Here is a 19,374-nt window from a genome sequence, read left to right as displayed (position 1 = left end):
GTCAGCAAACTTTTTGTGTCAAGGGCCAGATAGTATATATTTTTGGCTTTGTGGGCTATATGGTTACTGTGGCAACTACTCAACTTTTTTCTTCTAGAACTATATATTTATTTATTTTGCTGTGCCAGGTCTTAGTTATAGCACATGAGATCTAGTTCCCAGCTCAGGAATCAAACCATGGCCCCCTGTGTTGGGAGCATGGAATCTTAGCCAGTGGACTGGTGGCTCAGAGGGTAAAGAATCCACCTGAAATGCAGGAGACCCAGGTTTGATCCCTGGGTTGGGAAGATCCCCTGGAGAAGGAAATGGCAACCCACTCTGGGATTCTTGCCTGGGAAATCCCATGGACAGAGGAACCTGGCAGGCTATAGTCCATGGGGTCACAAAAGAGTCAGACACAACTGAGCGACTAAGTACCAGGGAAGTCCCTTCTAGAACTATAATAACAGACAATATGTAAACAAACAGTGGCCCCAGCTTGGCCGGCAGCCCAGTTTGCTGAGGCCTGACTGAGCACAAGTGGTTTTCAAATCAAACTGTGTTCCTTCAAGCCTGAGGGTTCAATAGAAGCATCTGGTGGTCACTGTGGAAACCAGAGAGGAGGCTAGGAAGAGTCATTTCTCAATCCAAACTCATTCCTTTGAGCTCCTTAGTACATTGAAATTCTGCATAAGTTTTAACTTTAAGATGTGGTTCCATGGGAAAAAATTAAAAGGTTGAAACCCATTGATCTAGTTCCATCTTATTTTTCAGAGGCAGTGTCTGAAGCTCCTAGAGGTAGAAGGGTGGCCTGTGGTAATCCAGCTCATAAATATCAGAGCAGGGATTACCTTTGGGTTCCCTGACTCTTCAGAGAGTGATACTGGGAGACAAATGATTTTTCTTATATTCTCAGAGATAGAATGCTGCTTGAAAATTGGCCTCTATGCCTGTTAAAAGGGTGTGAACTCAAAAGCAGAATATGAAAAGGGTTGGCCAAACATGGGAACCCAATAGTAATAAAGATAGGGAGGTGTGTCTTCATCCAAGCATTGGCTGGAGAAAGGGTCACAACTCAATGGGTATCAAAGTTCAGTTTAGTCTGTACATATGGAGTAAGGGAGTGCTGGGATAAATCTAGGTGGTGCTATCCTAGAAGACAAAAAGACAATTACTCTCCATTTTTAGTGTTATCTTGGGGGCACTGAGGGCTAATATTAGATATGTTTGTTCCTTTTGAGTACTTTGGTATGTGCCTTTTGCCTCTTGGTGTTGTAGCCCACGTGAGGTAGAGTGTATATATAAGTGTATATATACATATCGTTGACTACTTTTTCACTCTAATAAAGGATCTTCTCAAGGCCAGTTTCTGTCACAGTGTGTCATACTGCCTCAGTGCAATGATGATCTGAAATTTTTAAAAGGGCCTGGGACCAGCCCTATGTCTTTACTTCATAGAAGTTGGCTCAGCCTACTTGGTGGAGTTCATTTCAGACTGATGTGCCTGCCTGCACAAGTGAACCCAACTGCTCACTGACAATTGCTCATTGTAAATCCAGTCTGCATGTGGCATCTCCTATTTGTAAATTCTTCTTTGTTGTGAAGGGCTCCGACTTCTTGGCAAATACCTTTTTTTGAGTTAAGTATTTGCCAGTGCGGTGCATTTACTCAGCTTAGTGAGCTGATTTATCCTTACACTCTATGGTGAGGAAGTGTCTAGTCCTTGGAAGGCTTGCCAGTGAAGGTGGACAGGGTACGTGATTAACTAATGTTGGGCATCTGTTGACACAATTTCATATCCCCAAGGGTTAATCATTTGATCATTTATTCTACACTTTCCTGTTTAAGCAGAACTCACCAGTTTCTAGATTGATAATGTATTGTCCCTCCAGTGTATAAATACCACTTCCAAAGGAAGAATTTTTTTTGGCAAACAGTGTTACTTAGTCAGCTGAGTGCCAGAATGACATGGATTTCATCCAGGCACATTAACCAGAGATTCAAACATTTTCCTTACCAGCTTTTTCTTGTAAGGAAGTTGTAAGTATGTGTTGAACGATCACCACAAAGTATAAGCATACTCTTAAGCTTCTTTCAAAAATGTTTTAGGACTGCATTCAATATTCACGCTCCATGTAACTAACTCCCAAGGTCTTAAAATTTATGCAATATGCATATTAGAGATGTAAAAATAAACTAAGTTGTTGGCGATTTGGGGGACAGCCATATTCCCATTCTAAAACTCCTTCATGTGGGATTTCACGCCAAAAAGCATGACTGACTAGACAGTCTTGGAGATGGAGTTGTCAGCTTTTCCTCATGCTGGAGAAGTTCACTTCACGGTAGAGACAGTGCAGCCATTCCAGTATCTAATGAGCATCAAATCTGAACTCAGAGCCTGTGACTATCCAGCGTGAGGTGCTGGACATGAAGCTATTTCTCAGGATAATGCAGGCTGTACATTATGTAGGAATAAACATCAAAGTGGGGTGTGTGTGTGTGTGTGTGTGTATATGTGTTATCTGGATTGGTAGAGACATAGAATGGGTGATACTCAAAAAGGTGGATTCATAGCAGCTTGAACGATCATCCTGGTGATAGAAGTGATGCAGGAGGCAAAGACTATTAAAAATCTATGTCTCACACAGTGAAGTTTCTAGGGTTCTACTACCAATCCTACGAAGAACACTTGAGGGAAGTGTGAATATTTGGCTTTGAGAAGAGACAGCTCAGCAGGCTAGGGAGAGATGAGTTCATATCTGAAGCACTTTATGGAGAAGGAACATCTTTGTTCTGTTTGACCCCATGATGAGGAAGGATTACTAATGGATGTGTCACAGGAAGAATAATATTAGAAAAATATAAAGCAGCACTTTTTAATGAAGTGACAAGAGTTGAGAGAGGCTTTTGGAAATTGAGTGAATGTCTTGTCTCTGCCTCATGCAAACATCAGTGGGCTATCTTCTTGGCCAGGATACTGTAGAGAGAATGTAAACACTGACTGAGTGGGTGGGCAGCTGCAGACCTTTTACTGTCAGAGTTGAAGAAGCTAAGAATTCATTTGCAAATTGCTCCATTCTCCACTGTCTGGTTAGGTGGACACTGCTTACAAGCCACTGAAAAAATGTCTATTTTATGGTACCTTTCCATATGGATTGACAGTCTTAACACTTGCCCCCTAAACTCTTTGTGCTCCCATAGCTAAAGCTTACTGTAAACAAATGATTAAGAAAAACAGCAAATATTCCAAGTTACCTTGACATAGGCTACAATCTTCAAGGAAATAGTTGCCAGGTAGAGTGAGTTCATTGCAAAATCCATCAGGTTCCACCAGTCATGGATGTATTCAGTAAATCCACCATCCCACATTTCCTTTATCTCCCCCCAAATGAAACCTGAAAAATGGAGGCAAAAGGTTTATTGCTTCACAGCATCAGACTAGTCATCACAGTGAAAGTGAAAGTGAAATTGAAGTCGCTCAGTCGTGTCTGACTTTTTGCGACCCCATGGACTGTAGCCCACCAGGCTCCTCCGTCCATGGGATTCTCCAGGCAAGAATACTGGAGTGGGTTGCCATTTCCTTCTCCAGGGGATCTTCCCAACCCAGGAATCGAACCCAGGTCTCCCGCATTGCAGGCAGATGCTTTAACCTCTGAGCAGGATCCCCCAAATGAAGAAAGAGGAAATCAATGAATGAATTGGGAGTCAGTGGAGCCCCTAGGAGTGGTAGTAACTTTCTTCTTTCTTTGCTATCTCACCACTCTGTCTTGAACTTGCCAAACTGGATAGACTTTACCTAAAGACGCCTGTATGTTATAGTTTTCTGGATGCTACTCACTTTTACATTGTTACTATAGTTACTGCAATTTAGGGTGTCTGACTCTATGCTCTTCCCATTTTAGAGTGGGGGTTATTTACTCAATGAATTAATTAAGTATCATAAGGGATTGGACTTAGATCATACATGAATGGTCTAGTGGTTTTCCCTACTTTCTTCAATTTAAGTCTGAATTTGGCAAGAAGGAGTTCATGATCTGAGCCACAGTCAGCTCCTGGTCTTGTTTTTGTTGACTGTATAGAGCTTGTTCATCTTTGGCTGCAAAGAATATAATCAATCTGATTTCGGTGTTGACCATTTGGTGATATCTATGTGTAGACTCTTCTCTTATGTTGTTGGAAGATGGTGTTTGCTATGACCAGTGTGTTCTGTTGGCAAAACTCTATTAGCCTTTGCCCTGCTTCATTCTGTATTCCATGGCCAAAGTTGCCTGTTACTCCAGGTGTTTATTGACTTCTACTTTTGCATTCCAGTCCCCTATAATGAAAAGGACATCTTTCTTGGGTGTTAGTTCTAGAAGGTCTTGTAGGTCTTCATAGAACCGTTCAACTTCAGTTTCTTTAGCGTTACTGGTTGGGGCATAGACTTGGATTACTGTGATATTGAATGGTTTGCCTTGGAAATGAACAGAGATCATTCTATCATTTTTGAGATTGCATCTAAGTACTGCATTTCAGACTCTTGTTGACCATGATGGCTACTCCATTTCTTCTAAGGGATTCCTGCCCACAGTAGTAGAAATAATGGTCATCTGAGTTAAATTCACCCATTTCAGTCCATTTTAGTTCGCTGATTCCTAGAATGTTGATGTTCACTCTTGCCATCTCTTGTTTGACCACTTCCAATTTGCCTTGATTCATGGACCTAACATTCCAGGTTCCTATGCAGTAATGCTCTTTACAGCATCGGACCTTGCTTCTATCACCAGTCACATCCACAACTGGGTATTGTTTTTGCTTTGGCTCCATCCCTTCATTCTTTTTGGAGTTATTTCTCCTCTGATCTCCAGTAGCATATTGGGCACCTACCGACCTGGGGAGTTGCTCTTTCAGTATCCTATCATTTTGCCTTTTCATACTGTTCATGGGGTTCTCTAGGCAAGAATACTGAAGTGGTTTGCCATTCCCTTCTCCAGTGGACCAATACAGTGGAAGTGAGAAACAGATTTAAGGGACTAGATCTGATAGAGTGCCTGATGAACTATGGACGGAGGTTCTTGACATTGTATTGGAGACAGGGATCAAGACCATCTCCGTGGAAAAGAAATGCAAAAAAGCAAAATGGCTGTCTGGGGAGGCCTTACAAATAGCTGTGAAAAGAAGAGAAGTGAAAGCAAAGGAGAAAAGGAAAGATATACGCATGTGAATGCAGAGTTCCAAAGAATCGCAAGGAGAGATAAGAAAGCCTTCCTCAGCAATCAATGCAAAGAAATAGAGGAAAACAACAGAATGGGAAAGACTAGAGATCTCTTCAAGAAAATTAGAGATACCAAGGGAACATTTCATGCAAAGATAGGCTCAATAAAGGACAGAAATGGTATGGACCTAACAGAAGCAGAAGATATTAAGAAAAGGTGGCAAGAATACACAGAAGAACTGTACAAAAAAGATCTTCATGACCAAGATAATCACGATGGTGTGATCACTTACCTAGAGCTGGACATCCTGGAATGTGAAGTCAAGTGGGCCTTAGAAAGCATCACTATGAACAAAGCTAGTGGAGGTGATGGAATTCTAGTTGAGCTATTTCAAATCCTGAAAGATGATGCCATGAAAGTGCTGCACTCAGTATGCCAGCAACTTTGGAAAACTCAGCAGTGGCCACAGGACTGGAAAAGGTCAGTTTTCCTTCCAGTCCCAAAGAAAGGTGATGCCAAAGAAGGCTCAAACTACCGCACAATTGCACTCATCTCACATGCTAGTAAAGTAATGCTCAAAATTCTCCAAGCCAGGCTTCAGCAATATGTGAACCTTGAACTTTCTGATGTTCAAGCTGGTTTTAGAAAAGGCAGAGGAACAAGAGATCAAATTGCCAACATCTGCTGGATCATGGAAAAAGGAAGAGAGTTCCAGAAAAACATCTATTTCTGCTTTATTGACTATGCCAACGCCTTTGACTGTGTGGATCACAATAAACTGTGGAAAATTCTGAAAGATATGGGAATACCAGACTACCTGTCCTGCCTCTTGAGAAACCTATATGCAGGTCCAGTTAGAACTGGACATGGAACAATAGACTGGTTCCAAATAGGAAAAGAAGTACATCAAGGCTGTATATTGTCACCCTGCTTATTTAACTTATACGCAGAGTACATCATGAGAAACGCTGGACTGGAAGAAACACAAGCTGGAATCAAGATTGCTGGGAGAAATATTAATAATCTCAGATATGCAGATGACACCACCCTTATGGCAGAAAGTGAAGAGGAACTAAAAAGCCTCTTGATGAAAGTGAAAGAGGAGAGTGAATAAGTTGGCTTAAAGCTCAACATTCAGAAAACTAAAATCATGGCATCTGATCCCATCACTTCATGGGAAATAGGTGGGGAAACAGTGGAAACAGTGGCTGACTTTATTTTTTGGGGCTCCAAAATCACTGCAGATGGTGATTGTAGCCATGAAATTAAAAGATGCTTACTCCTTGGAAGGAAAGTTATGACCAACCTTGATAGCATATTCAAAAGCAGAGACATTACTTTGCCAACAAAGGTCCATCTAGTCAAGGCTATGGTTTTTCCAGTGGTCACGTATGGATGTGAGAGTTGGACTGTGAAGAAAGCTGAGTGCCGAAGAATTCATGCTTTTGAGCTGTGGTGTTGGAGAAGACTCTTGAGAGTCTCTTGGACTGCAAGGAGATCCAACCAGTCCTTTCTCAAGGAGATCAGCCCTGGGTGTTCTTTGGAAGGACTGATGCTGAAGCTGAAACTCCAATACTTTGGCCACCTCATGAGAAGAGGTGACTCATTGGAAAAGACTCTGATGCTGAGAGGGATTGGGGGCAGGAGGAGAAGGGGACAACAGAGGATGAGATGGCTGGATAGCATCACCGACTCGATGGATGTGAGTTTGAGTGAACTCTGAGTTGGTGATGGACAGGGAGGCCTGGCGTGCTGCAATTCATGGGGTTGCAAAGAGTCGGACATGACTGAGCGACTGAACTGAACTAAGTATCAGTATTATCCCACATAGTCCTTATTTTCCACTACAGATGTCTTATAGGGAAAATTTGTCAATGAGTTTTGAGGTATGCAAGGAGGCCATGGTCCAAAGCACTGGATGTTGGGGCTGAAGCTAGGCAATGGGTATCAGAATCATTTAAAATCCTCCTTTCTCTTCTCTCCTCTCATTGTGTGTGGGTTTCATGGAATTCTGCCTGATGACATATTAATAGATGTTTCTTTAGCTTTGGTATGTTGAAAGCAGTAAAAGGAGTGACTGTGGTCTAAGTTAGTACGTCTCAACTTTATTTTTTTATTTACTTATTTTTAATTTAAATTTATTTAATTGGAGACTAATGGAGAAGACTCTGATGCTGGGAGGGATTGGGGGCAGGAGGAGAAGGGGACGACAGAGGATGAGATGGCTGGATGGCATCACTGACTCGATGGAGGTGAGCCTGAGTGAACTCCAGGAGTTGGTGATGGACAGGGAAACCTGGTATGCTGTGATTCATGGCGTTGCAAAGAGTTGGACAGGACTGAGTGACTGAACTGAACTAAACTGAACTGAATTGAATTCCTTTACAATACTGTATTGGTTTTGCCATACATCAACATGAATCCGCCACAGATGTATACGTGTTCCCAATCCTGAACCCCCCTCCCACCTCCCTCCCCATACCATCCCTCTGGGTCATCCCAGTGCACCAGCCCCAAGCATCCTGTATCCTGCTTCGAACCTGGACTGTCGATTCGTTTCTTATATGATATTATACATGTTTCAATGCCATTCTCCCAAATCATCTCACCGTCTCCCTCTCCCACAGAGTCCAAAAGACTGTTCTATACATCTGTGTCTCTTTTGCTGTCTCGCATACAGGGTTATCGTTACCATCTTTCTAAATTCCATATATATGTGTTAGTATACTGTATTGGTGTTTTTCTTTCTGGCTTCATCTCAGACTTTAAAACAGCGGTCCCCAAACTTTTTGGCAACAGGGACCAGTTTTGTGGAAGACAATTTTTCCACAGACCAGGATGGCAGTGGGGTGGGGTGAGAGATGGTTTTGGGATGATTCAAGTGCATTACATTTATTGTGTACTTGATTTCTATTATTTGTTACATCAGTTCCATCTCAGATCATCAGGCATTAGATCCTATAGGTTGGGGACCCCTGCTTTAAAATACATGCGAATTACATGGGGATTATGTAGATTCTGATTTCACAGACCCTAAGTGAGACTCGCAAATCTGTATGTCTAACACGTTGATGCTAACATTGCTGGTTTGGGGACCTCAGTTTAAGTATCAAGGACCTGGAGGGTGGTGATGCACTGGAGGGTCCAATGCAATGTAATTATGCCTGGAGACTTCTGGTTAAGGCTGCTTTTTTACCATGAATTGTGTGAATTTCCTAGGTTTCCCTCCTGGTTGTGAAATCAGTATCCAAATAGGATGTGGACCCTGGATAATAAGTACAGGGATCATTTAGCATAGTCATAGGAAAGCAGCAGATTTTGGTGGCATCCCCTCAACTTCAGTGATGGGAAAGAAGGCATCAAATAGACTGTTCAGCACTTGCCCTGCCCAGCCTACCTGAGCCTGTCCTGACTAACACTTGGCTTTCCCTCTAAACCCACTGACAGACAACTTCCTTGTCATTGACAAAGTTAGGTTAGTTGAAACAAGCCCTGGGTACACTGCCAATCTCATGGCAAACCCTGTGACAGCAAGTGACCCAGGCCCAGGGGGGGAAGGAACCACATTTCTGAGATTCCCAACAACTATCCCACCACACAGAGGAAAGGTGCCTTATTTCAGGGCCAGTCCAACTGCTGATTCCAGTAGTTTCTTTAGACAAGACCAGCAGGCAGTCTGGCCATAGCTTCTGGTCCCTGTGACTCACCGAGAACCCAAGGCAGTATCATCCACTCCACAACAGTCGGGGGAGGTCCTTGTACATGGAGGTCTGTCCTGACGATGTGCTGAGAAGCCAGGAGAAGCATGAAGAGGAAGGTCAGATATGACGCTGTGTGGCAGATAAACTTGATGAAGGGTTTCTTGATGAACAGCCCAAGGTTGCTCCTGGGTGAGATGAGATAAGCAATAGACAGCATGGGAAACAGGAACCCAATGGTCATGCACGTCAGAAGCTTGACGACCCAGTGTTTCCGCCGCCATCCAGGGAAGCCGTCGTACCACAGAGTGGCAAGCAACTGTTGGCAATTGGGCTGGGCCACAAACTGGGAAAAGAAGAGAACAAGTCAGGCATCTGGGACGGCTGGGAGGAAGTCTACCTTCATAATCGCTCTCCTAGTTTACAGCCAGCTTATGGCCCACTCCCAGAGGAGGCCTGATTTCCAGGGTCCCACAGGTGGGTCTAATCTCAGAGCCAACTCTACATGTCAAGCTAGGAGAGTTAGGGTTAATGATTTGTTTCCTACATTAAACAAAATCGCTCTGGTCTGTGCTTTGGCATATGTGCCCCCTACTCCCCACTTTCATCATATTAGAGAGATGCTGCCTCAAACTTGGCTCAGTATCAGAATCATCCAGGGAACATGAAAAAAATTTCCTCATTCCCAAGTCACACCCCAGACTGACTAAATGAGCCTCCTCTGGGGAGTAGAACCTGGGCAATTGTTCTACAAAGCTCTCCTGGGAATGTACCTGCCTCTTTGCAGAGAATCATGGGGATGTTTCATTTCAAGTGGATTCACTTTTGCTTATTCCCCCAGCTTGCATGAGATCATCAACAAGTGTGTACTTCGGGCAAACACAAACTGGCAGCGAATAAGCTCATGCCTGTGGCTATGGTTTGGAATGGAAATGAGTTCCCTTTTTGATTTTTTTTTCCCCTCCTTTTGCTTCTGAGCACCTCTTGGCTAGCAAAGAATCATGTTGCTACTTTGCCATTTAACACCTTCTCTAGTCCAGACATGCAAAGGAGGAAAATATATTTGGGGGCCAATATTATAAGATGGTACCTAACTCAGCTGGGATTTTACTTAGAGGCAATCTACAACATGTCAGTTATTAATAGTTAAGAGATCATCAGCATTGCAAGTCACCCTCTGGCTGCTACTTCCTAGTAAGCAATTCAACAGGGAGCTCAACTGTCAGCAATCGTTTTAAATATTGCCTCTATCTGATTGCTGCAGCTTCCCATGGGAAAGGTTAAATGGAGCTGTACCATATAGTTTTCTGGTACAAAGGAAATAAAATTCTTCCATCATTTATCTGACACTCAAGGTAAACTAGGCCAATTTTATTGTTAGTATATCTGTGAAGGTCTCTAGCTTCCCACCAAAACCATTCTCCCCTTCCTTAAGCACAGGGGGGACTACATTTCCCAGTCTCCCCTGGTGAGGCATGGTTACATGACCAAGTTCTCAGTAATGGAATGTGAGGAGAAATGATGATTGGCATCACAAGGCCTGACCTATGGAAGTCCCCTATGTTCTCTCCCCTTCTTGCTGACTGGGATCTGCTAACTCAGGGTGGTCCAGGGGCTTCTGTTAGCCTTTGTCCTTCGATGACCACGTGGAGGAGAACTATCTTGCTGATCAAGAATATCTATCTTGGACAGTTACATGACTGAGATAATTATATTGTCTTTGAGCCATTCTCCATTTTTGGGTCTAGCCCACCCTAAAGCAGTTTACTATTGCAAAATGACAAAAAAAAAAAAACACAACCTCTAAAGTCTTTTTATCATGAGGTCTCATTTTCTCAAAAGATGTTCATGATCCCCCTTATATCCTCACATCTCCTTTTCACACAATCACACACAAAATGACAAAATCCTATACAGTCCCTTTCTACTCTTCTTGGCATTATAGCCTGTGCCAAAGCCTGGGATGAAAAGGTTCTAGAAAAAGGTACAAAAAAAATAGAAGGGTAAAACAAAATATTTGAGTGCAATGGAAAAACCACTGGGAACACACAGTCTGGTGAGGGAGACAGATATATAAAAAGATAGTTATGAAACAGTACAGTAAGGGCATATAAATGGATGGAAAACAGGGCATAATGGGAACACAGAGGAAGTGCAAATCTGCTCAGCAAAGGCTTCCTGGAGGAGGCAATACCGGAATGGAGCATTAAAGGATTTGTAGAAGCTGGCTGTGTGTAGGGGAGGAGAGGGGAAGGGAGTAAACAACTAAAGTGGAGGGGATAATATGACTGAAGGCATAGAGGTGAAAATGAGCATGACTGGTACAGGGAGTCTGGGGAGGCTGCTGCTTAACTGCAAGGCTCTGGATGGCAAGAGATGAGGCTGGAGAGGTAGGCAAGGGTTACAGATCAAAATGATAGTCTTCAACCATTATAAATAGTATGACTTATTTTAAGAGCAATGGGAAGCCATGAATGATAGGGTGTGTGTGTGTGTGTGTAGAACAGTAGAGTAGTTTAAACTATAGACACTTGAGCTAGATTACATTGGTTTTCTCTGTTCTTAAAAGTATTCACCTAAAGAATGGAGTTAATAACAACATCAGCAATAGAGGATTCGTGTAAGGATTAAGATCAGTTACTACACAGGAAACACTTAGAACTATGTCTAGCACATAGTAAGGGCTCATTAAATCTTGGCTGCATATATCATCATGCATGTGCCAGAATCGGGTTTAGACATTAGAAAGATCCTTCTGGTTATTGAGTAGAAAATGGCTCGGGGGCAGAAGGTAGGCAAAGTTAGGGGTAGGAAAATTGGAAAAATAAAACTAAATAATCAACAATGAGAAATACATTCAAATGAATACCAATCAGTCAGTAAAAATAAGGTGAACATTGTTATATGTCAATATGCAGAAATAAAGAAGGATATAAATATAACCCTAGGGAAAAAAGCAATGGGAAAGCCTGTTTATTAAATTGTTGGAATAGTTTTGCTCTGGCAAAATAAAATTGAAGGAGATTTTCACTTAAGGTAAAAAATATTCATCTGTATAATTTGTTTTATTGTATTTATTTAATAATTATAATGCCTGGTCTATGTCATGCCTTTTGGTAACTACCTGTGGTGATGCAAAGATGAATTAGATGTGTTCTCCATTCTCAAAGAGCTTGGAGATGAATGATATTTTTACTACAAATGACTTACCAACAAATGAAATGTAATGAATCAAAATAAGATTATGTCACCCTCCTCTATTTACAATTTCCTCACTGTCAATATTGCCCCCAAATACTGTTCTTAGAGATTACTATACAATTTGATATTTCCACAGTATCAATTAATCAATAAATCTTATTTATACCTCCAGAAGAAAAAACAAACTAGGGGCAGGAAGACAAGTTAGAAAGCCATTGTTAATCTTGTACAAAATGATCATGACTCAGACTAAGTTAATGGCAGTAGAAATGAAGAGATGTGCTCAGGTTCAAAATATAGTGAAGAGGTGGAATTGGCAGGATGTGGTGATGGATGAGATGTGAAATAATATACAGGCTGCTAAGGCTACTGCTAAGTCACTTCAGTTGTGTCCAACTCTGTTCGACCCCAAAGACGGCAGCCCACCAGGTTCCCCCGTCCCTGGGATTCTCCAGGCAAGAACACTGGAGTGGGTTGCCATTTCCTTCTCCAATCCATGAAAGTGAAAAGTGAAAGTGAAGTTGCCCAGTCATGTCCGACTCCTAGCTACCCCATGGACTGCAGCCTACCAGGCTTCTCAGTCCATGGGATTTTCCAGGCAAGAGTACTGGAGTGGGGTGCCATCACCTTCTCCAATAATATATAGGGTGAGAGGGCAAAAGGGAGAGAGGCTTCTTCTGTGGGTGAATTGGTAGGCAGTAGTGCTAAGAGTGGGAACACTGAAGCTGGAACAAGTTTATGCATGCATTTTTATACCTGCTGAGTTAGATTTGTCTGTGGGACATCTAGATGGAGATATCCAGACTGAAGTACTGATGTTACACAAGGGTCAGCAAACTTTTTCTGTAAAGGGCCAGACAGTAAGTATTTGCAACTTTGCAGACCACATCATCCCTTTTGCAAAGACTCAACTTAGCTGGTTCAGCACAAGCCCAGCAATAGATAATATGTAAATGAATAGGTTTAGCTGTGTGGCAATAAAACTTTATTCACAAAACAGGTAGCAATTTGTAGTTTGCTATTCTATAGTACTGCCCCCTGATGCTGCCATACCAGACATTTGGACCACTTCTCCATAGTCTTTATGATCTCCTAGGACTTCTTTCTCTTGTGCATCCCAAGAACTCTGACCCAATAAATAGCTCTTTCCTAAAGCAAAAATTTGGTGGTGTTGTTTAATCGCTAAGTCATGTCTGACTCTTTTGGGACCTCATCAACTGTAGCACGCCAGGTTCCTCTATCCGTGGGATTTCATAGACAAGAATATTGGAGTTGGTTCCCATTTCCTTCTGCAGGGGATATTCTGGATCCAGGGATTGAACCCGCATCTCTTGCATTGTCAGGTGTTGTCAGGCAGATTCTTTACCACTGTGCTCTCTGGAAAGGCTTCAGCAGTAAGGAATCCGCCTGCAATGCAGGAGACACAGGACATGCAGGTTCGATCCTTGGGGTCCGGAAGATCCCCTGGAGAAGGGAATGGCAACCCACTCTAGTATTCTTGCCTGGGAAATCCCATGGACAGAGGAGCCTGGCAGGGCTAGAGTCCATAGAGTCACAAAGAGTTGGACATGACTGAAGTGACTGAGCAGGAGCAAAGCAAGAATACAGATGTGAAGCTTCTTTAAAAAGTGGATATAACCGTCCACTTCATGTGGACATAACTGTCTACTTCATATGGACATACGACAGGCTTCAACAGTACATGAACCATGAACTTCCAGATGTTCAAGCTGGATTTAGAAACAGCAGAGGAACCAGAGATCAAATTGCCAACATCCGTTGGATCATAGAAAAAGCAAGAAAGTTCCAGAAAATACCTACTTCTGCTTTATTGACTACTCCAAAGCCTTTGACTGTGTGGATCACAACAAACTTTGGAAAATTCTTAAAGGTGTGGGAATACCAGACCACCTTATCTGCCTCCTGAGAAATCTGTATGCAGGTCAAGAAGCAACACTTAGAACCGGACACGGAACAACAGACTGGTTCCAAATTGGGAAAGGAGTATGTCACGCTGCTTATTTAACTTATATGCAGAATACATCATGTGATATGCTAGACTGGAGGAAGCACAAGCTGGAATCAAGATTGCTGGGAGAAATATTAATAACCTCAGATATGCAGATTACATCACCCTTATGGCATAAAGTGAAGAAGACCTAAAGAGCCTCTTGATGAAAGTGAAAGAGGAGAGTGTAAAAGTTGGCTTAAAACTCAACATACAAAAAACTAAGATCATGGCACCTGGTCCCATCACTTCATGGCAAATAGATGGGGAAACAATGAAAACAGTGACAGACTTTATTTTCTTGGGCTCCAAAATCACTGCAGATGGTGACTACAGCCATGAAATTAAAAGATGCTTGCTCCTTGGAAGAAAAGCTATGACCAAACTAGACAGCATATTAAAAAGCAGAGATGTTACTTTGCCAATAATGGTCCATCTAATCAAAGCTATGGTTTTTCCAGTAGTCATGAATGCATGTGAGAGTTGGACCATAAAGAAAGCTGAGTGCCAAAGAACTGATGCTTTTGAACAGAGGTGTTGGAGAAGACAAGTGAGAGTCCCTTGGACTACAGTCAATTCCAATCAAACCAGTCAATCCCAAAGGAAATAAGTCCTGAATATTCATTGGAAGGACTGATGCTGAAACTGAAACTCCAATACTTTGCCCACCTAATGCAAAGAACTGACTCATTGGAAAAGACCCTGATGCTGGGAAAGATTGAAGGCAGGAGGAGAAGGGGATGACAGAGGATGAGATGGTTGGATAGTACCACTGACTTGATGGACATGAGTTTGAGCAAGCTCTGGGAGTTGGTGATGGACAGGGAGGCCTGTTGTGCTGCAGTCCATGGGGTCACAAAGAGTTGGACATGACTGAGCTACTGAACTGCCTGATGACTGTCCAATCGTTATTTTCAATGCATCTGCTCTGATTTTCACTTTGGCTGAAGATGATAATTTTAAAGTTGGACAGGTTTTTATTTTCTATTTTTGTATCTGACAAGAGTAGTATAGGGTGGTGTGGACTCTGGCAGAACAAATTACAATTAGAATGTTATAAAGCAAACTTGTCTTAAGCCACCATGTAGTATCTAATCCAAACAGGTCTATGAGCTTTGAAGGCAAAGTTCTAATTCCTGCTTGTATATTGAAGTTCCAGTTTGACAGGTTATTTAATAAATCTCTAGTTGATTTTGAGAATGCCTCAGAAAGAGAGATTGCAATAAAACCACAGTGTGTATGTGTTGTGTTTGAGTACACTGAAGGCCAAAATGTACAGAGCCTAGAGCAGTAGTTTTTAGTTTTGATGAAGTCCATTTTATATCTTCTAGTTCCTTGTGCTGTTGCAACCATATCTAAGAAAGCATCACTCAGTCCAAGACCACAAAGATTTACTTTCATGGGTCTGTCTATGAATTTGATCACTTTAGCTCTTATACTTAGTTCTTTGATCCATTTCAAATTAAGTTTTGCATATTGTGGGAGGAAAGGGTCCAACTTCATTTATTTGCATAAGGATATTCACTTTTCTTGAGGCAGCAGATAGATGGGCCCTAGGATGAACTGCTGGAGTCTGTCCCCTCTGGACAGATACTCCAAGACAGAGAAAAAGACCAGGCGCAGAGAGGAGCTGAGTCCTGCCCAGATAAGAGATAAAGAGACCAAATATTTCCTAGTCTTGGGGTCAGAGAGACCTTCCCAACTACATATGCAAAGAAAGGCTCCTCAGGGGGTCAAAAAGGGAGGGAGCTGCACCTCACAGTAATGTCAAGTGAAATCAACCTACCCATAGGCCTCTTCACTAAAATCCATCTTGGCTAAGAGATGACATGCACACAGAGGAGGACCCTGAGATAAACTGTGGACTCAGACCCAGGCAATGAAAGACCATTGGCCAAAAGAAATCCCCATATAAGTGATTCCAATTACCCCTAGAGTGCAACTCTCTGAGCCTACCCACGTGTCTATCTGCACAAAGTCTTTCTCCTAATATACACTTGTTTCACTATTTTCCATCTCTTTGTGGAAATTCATTTCTACACAGCTGACAGGCCAAAGCCTTGTCCCTGTGGTCTAGGGTCTAGAATTTAGCACTCTCACTGCCTCACACACCTCTAGCCAGGCAACCAAAATTTTATTTCAAGCCACTACAGGGCAAGGCCACCCGAGATCAACCCCATTTTTTGAAAAGACTACTGTTTTCCCATTAAATCATTTTTTTAAATTTTATTTTATTTTTAAATTTTACATAATTGTATTAGTTTTGCCAAATATCAAAATGAATCCGCCACAGGTATACATGTGTTCCCCATCCTGAACCCTCCTCCCTCCTCCCTCCCCATACCATCCCTCTGGGTCTTCCCAGTGCACTAGCCCCAAGCATCCAGTATCGTGCATTGAACCTGGACTAGCAACTCGTTTCTTACATGATATTGTACATGTTTCAATGTCATTCTCCAAAATCTTCCTACCCTCTCCCTCTCCCTCAGAGTCCATAAGACTGTTCTATACATCAGTGTCTCTTTTGCTGTCTCGTACACAGGGTTATTGTTACCATCTTTCTAAATTCCATATATATGCGTTAGTATACTGTATTTATGTTTTTCCTTCTGGCTTACTTCACTCTGTATAATAGGCTCCAGTTTCATCCACCTCATTAGAACTGATTCAAATGTATTCTTTTTAATGGCTGAGTAATACTCCATTGTGTATATGTACCACAGCTTTCTTATCCATTCATCTGCTGATGGACATCTAGGTTGCTTCCATGTCCTGGCTATTATAAACAGTGCTGCGATGAACACTGGGGTACACATGTCTCTTTCCCTTCTGGTTTCCTCGGTGTGTATGCCCAGCAGTGGGATTGCTGGATCATAAGGCATTTCTCCAAAGAAGACATACAGATGGCTAACAAACACATGAAAAGATGCTCAACATCACTCATTATCAGAGAAATGCAAATCAAAACCACTATGAGGTACCATTTCACACCAGTCAGAATGGCTGCGATCCAAAAGTCTACAAATAAGAAATGCTGGAGAGGGTGTGGAGAAAAGGGAACCCTCTTACACTGTTGGTGGGAATGCAAACTAGTACAGCCACTATGGAGAACAGTGTGGAGATTCCTTAAAAAACTGGAAATAGAACTGCCATTAAATCATTTTGGTACCCTTGTTGAAAATCAACTAACCATAAATATAAGGATTTGTTTTAGATTCTTAATTCTATTCCATTTATTGATATTTATCCTTATGCCAGTACCCAACTGTCTTGATAACAGTAGCTTGGTAGTAAGTTTTGAAATTGAGAAGCATGAGTCTTCTAAATTCATTGTTCTTTTTCAAAATTGTTTTGATTACACTGCCTCTCCATTGCATTTCACATGAATTTTATGATCTTCTTGTCAATTTACACACAAAAAAGGAACCTGGGTTTTTAATAGGGATTGCCTTGAACCTATAGAACAATTTGGGAAGTTTTGCCATCATAACAACATTAAGTTTTCCAATTCATGAGCTTTTAATGTCTTTCCATTTGTTCAGGTCTTCTTTAGCCTTTTTCAACAGTGTGTCAGTGAAAACAAATATTGCCTGCCATATCAGTAAACAAAAGATGTTACAGCCATTAAACCACTACAGCCACCCCTGATGGTCAGCCCTGAGGGAATTCAGGATGGAGACTAAAGGACTCTGCTGGCTGCCAGTCCATCAGCCATTACAGTTTCCTCCAACTGTGTACCCTGATGGGGATTCAAGATGGAAAAGAGCTGGATACTGGTCTCAGGTAGCTGAGGTGTATATCAAAAGAATAATTTCAGTGAGCCCAGATTCTTGCATCTTCCCATAACTTAGAAAAGTGCTCAATTCTTTAACTTGAGATATCTGGTTTTCTTTAACAGTAATCTTTTGAAGTTCTGACTACTTTGTTTTCATTGCAAAAGCTCCTATATATCCTGGTTTCTCCCTTATCTCTTCAGAGCAGTTTCTCAGAGCTATCTGAGAGGCTGTGGCCCTGGCTTAAGTCCTCAGAAAATCTGCCAAATAAAACATAATTTCAACTTTTAGGTTGTGTAGTCTTTTTTTTTTTTTTCAGTTAACAAGTCTTTTATAGTTTTTGCTGTATAACTCTTACACTTCTTTTGCTAAACTCATTCTTTAGTATTTTATTCTTTTTGATGCTAGTATAAATGGAATTTTCCCCCTTAATTTCATTTTTGGGTTGTTCATTGCAGGTGTGTAGAAACAACTGCTTTTGTGTATTTATCTTGTATCCTGCAAACTTGCTGAACATATTTATTAGCCCTAAGAGCTTTTTTTGTTGATTCCTTATGATTTTCTATATTCAAGAACATGGCGTCAGCGAATAAAATGGTTTACTTCTTCCTTCACAAACTAAATGCTTTTTATTTCTTTTATTATCTAATTGGTATGGCTAGAAACTCCAGTACAGTGATGAATACAAATGGTGAGAGTGGACATCCTTGTCTTGTTCCTGATTTTAGGGGGAAAGTTTTCAGTCAGTTTTCATTAAGTGTGATATTTTTCAGTGGCTAAGTCATGTCCAACTCTGCGACCCCATGGACTGTAGGATGCCAGGCTCCTCTGTCCTCCACTATCTCCTGGAGTTTGCTGAAATTCATGTCCATTGAGTGGATGATTAGCTGTAAGTTTTTCATACCTGGCCTTCATCAGATTGAGGAAGTTCTACAGTTTTCTGAGTTTTTTTTTTTTTTAATGATAATAGGGTGTTGGATTTTGTTAAGTACTTTTCTGTGTCAATTCAGGTGGTCATGTTTTTTTTTTCCCCTTCTTTCTAATACTATAGTGTATTATATTGATTGATTGTTATGTTGACCCACTCTTGCATTCCAGTTATAATGGTGTATAATCCTTTTTTTTTAATTGCTGGAATCAGATTGCTTTTTGTTAAGCCTATTGTTTGCCTCAACTGTTAGCCATTACCTCAGGCAGCCATGCTATTAAATAATTGCTGCTTATTTTTTTCAAAAAGTGCCCCTAGGGAAAGGTCTATTGGTCTTGAGTCAGATGACACAAAGATAAACCCCGTAAATGGAGCTTTTCTAGAGATTTACCAGATAGGTCATATAATGACAATTCTCTGGGAATGGATCTTTTTGAAGAGCTCGAAACTTAGTCCTTTTCCTGTCCATTGGCTGCCAAACTGCTCCTTTTCACAGTTACTAGAATTTCAAAACTTTTGGTTTTCAAGGTTACTGTGGAGCTGGGTAGATAGGAAGAGGGCAAGCTAAACTATCACAAACTTGCTGTTCTTA

General features: G+C 41.6%; 1 protein-coding gene across 1 annotated transcript in view; it reads right to left on the bottom strand.

Moving 5' to 3' along the window:
- The window catches only part of TRPC5 (transient receptor potential cation channel subfamily C member 5), a 338,386-nt gene that overhangs the window by 48,844 nt on the left and 270,168 nt on the right, over positions 1-19,374 (bottom strand). The window contains exons 4-5 of the mRNA XM_086388018.1: positions 8,882-9,218; positions 3,235-3,374 (exon numbers count right to left, since the gene is read on the bottom strand). Of these exons, the coding sequence (XP_086244144.1) occupies positions 3,235-3,374; positions 8,882-9,218 (477 nt within the window). The remainder of the gene's footprint in view (positions 1-3,234; positions 3,375-8,881; positions 9,219-19,374) is intronic.

This window comes from Bos grunniens, chromosome X (genome assembly GCF_055505025.1).
Source record: "Bos grunniens cultivar Pamir isolate PY7600 chromosome X, Bosgru_T2T1.0, whole genome shotgun sequence".
Taxonomy (NCBI): Eukaryota; Metazoa; Chordata; class Mammalia; order Artiodactyla; family Bovidae; genus Bos; species Bos grunniens.
The sequence above is the reverse complement of the archived record's forward strand: the minus strand, read 5'-3'. Positions and strand labels throughout refer to the sequence as shown.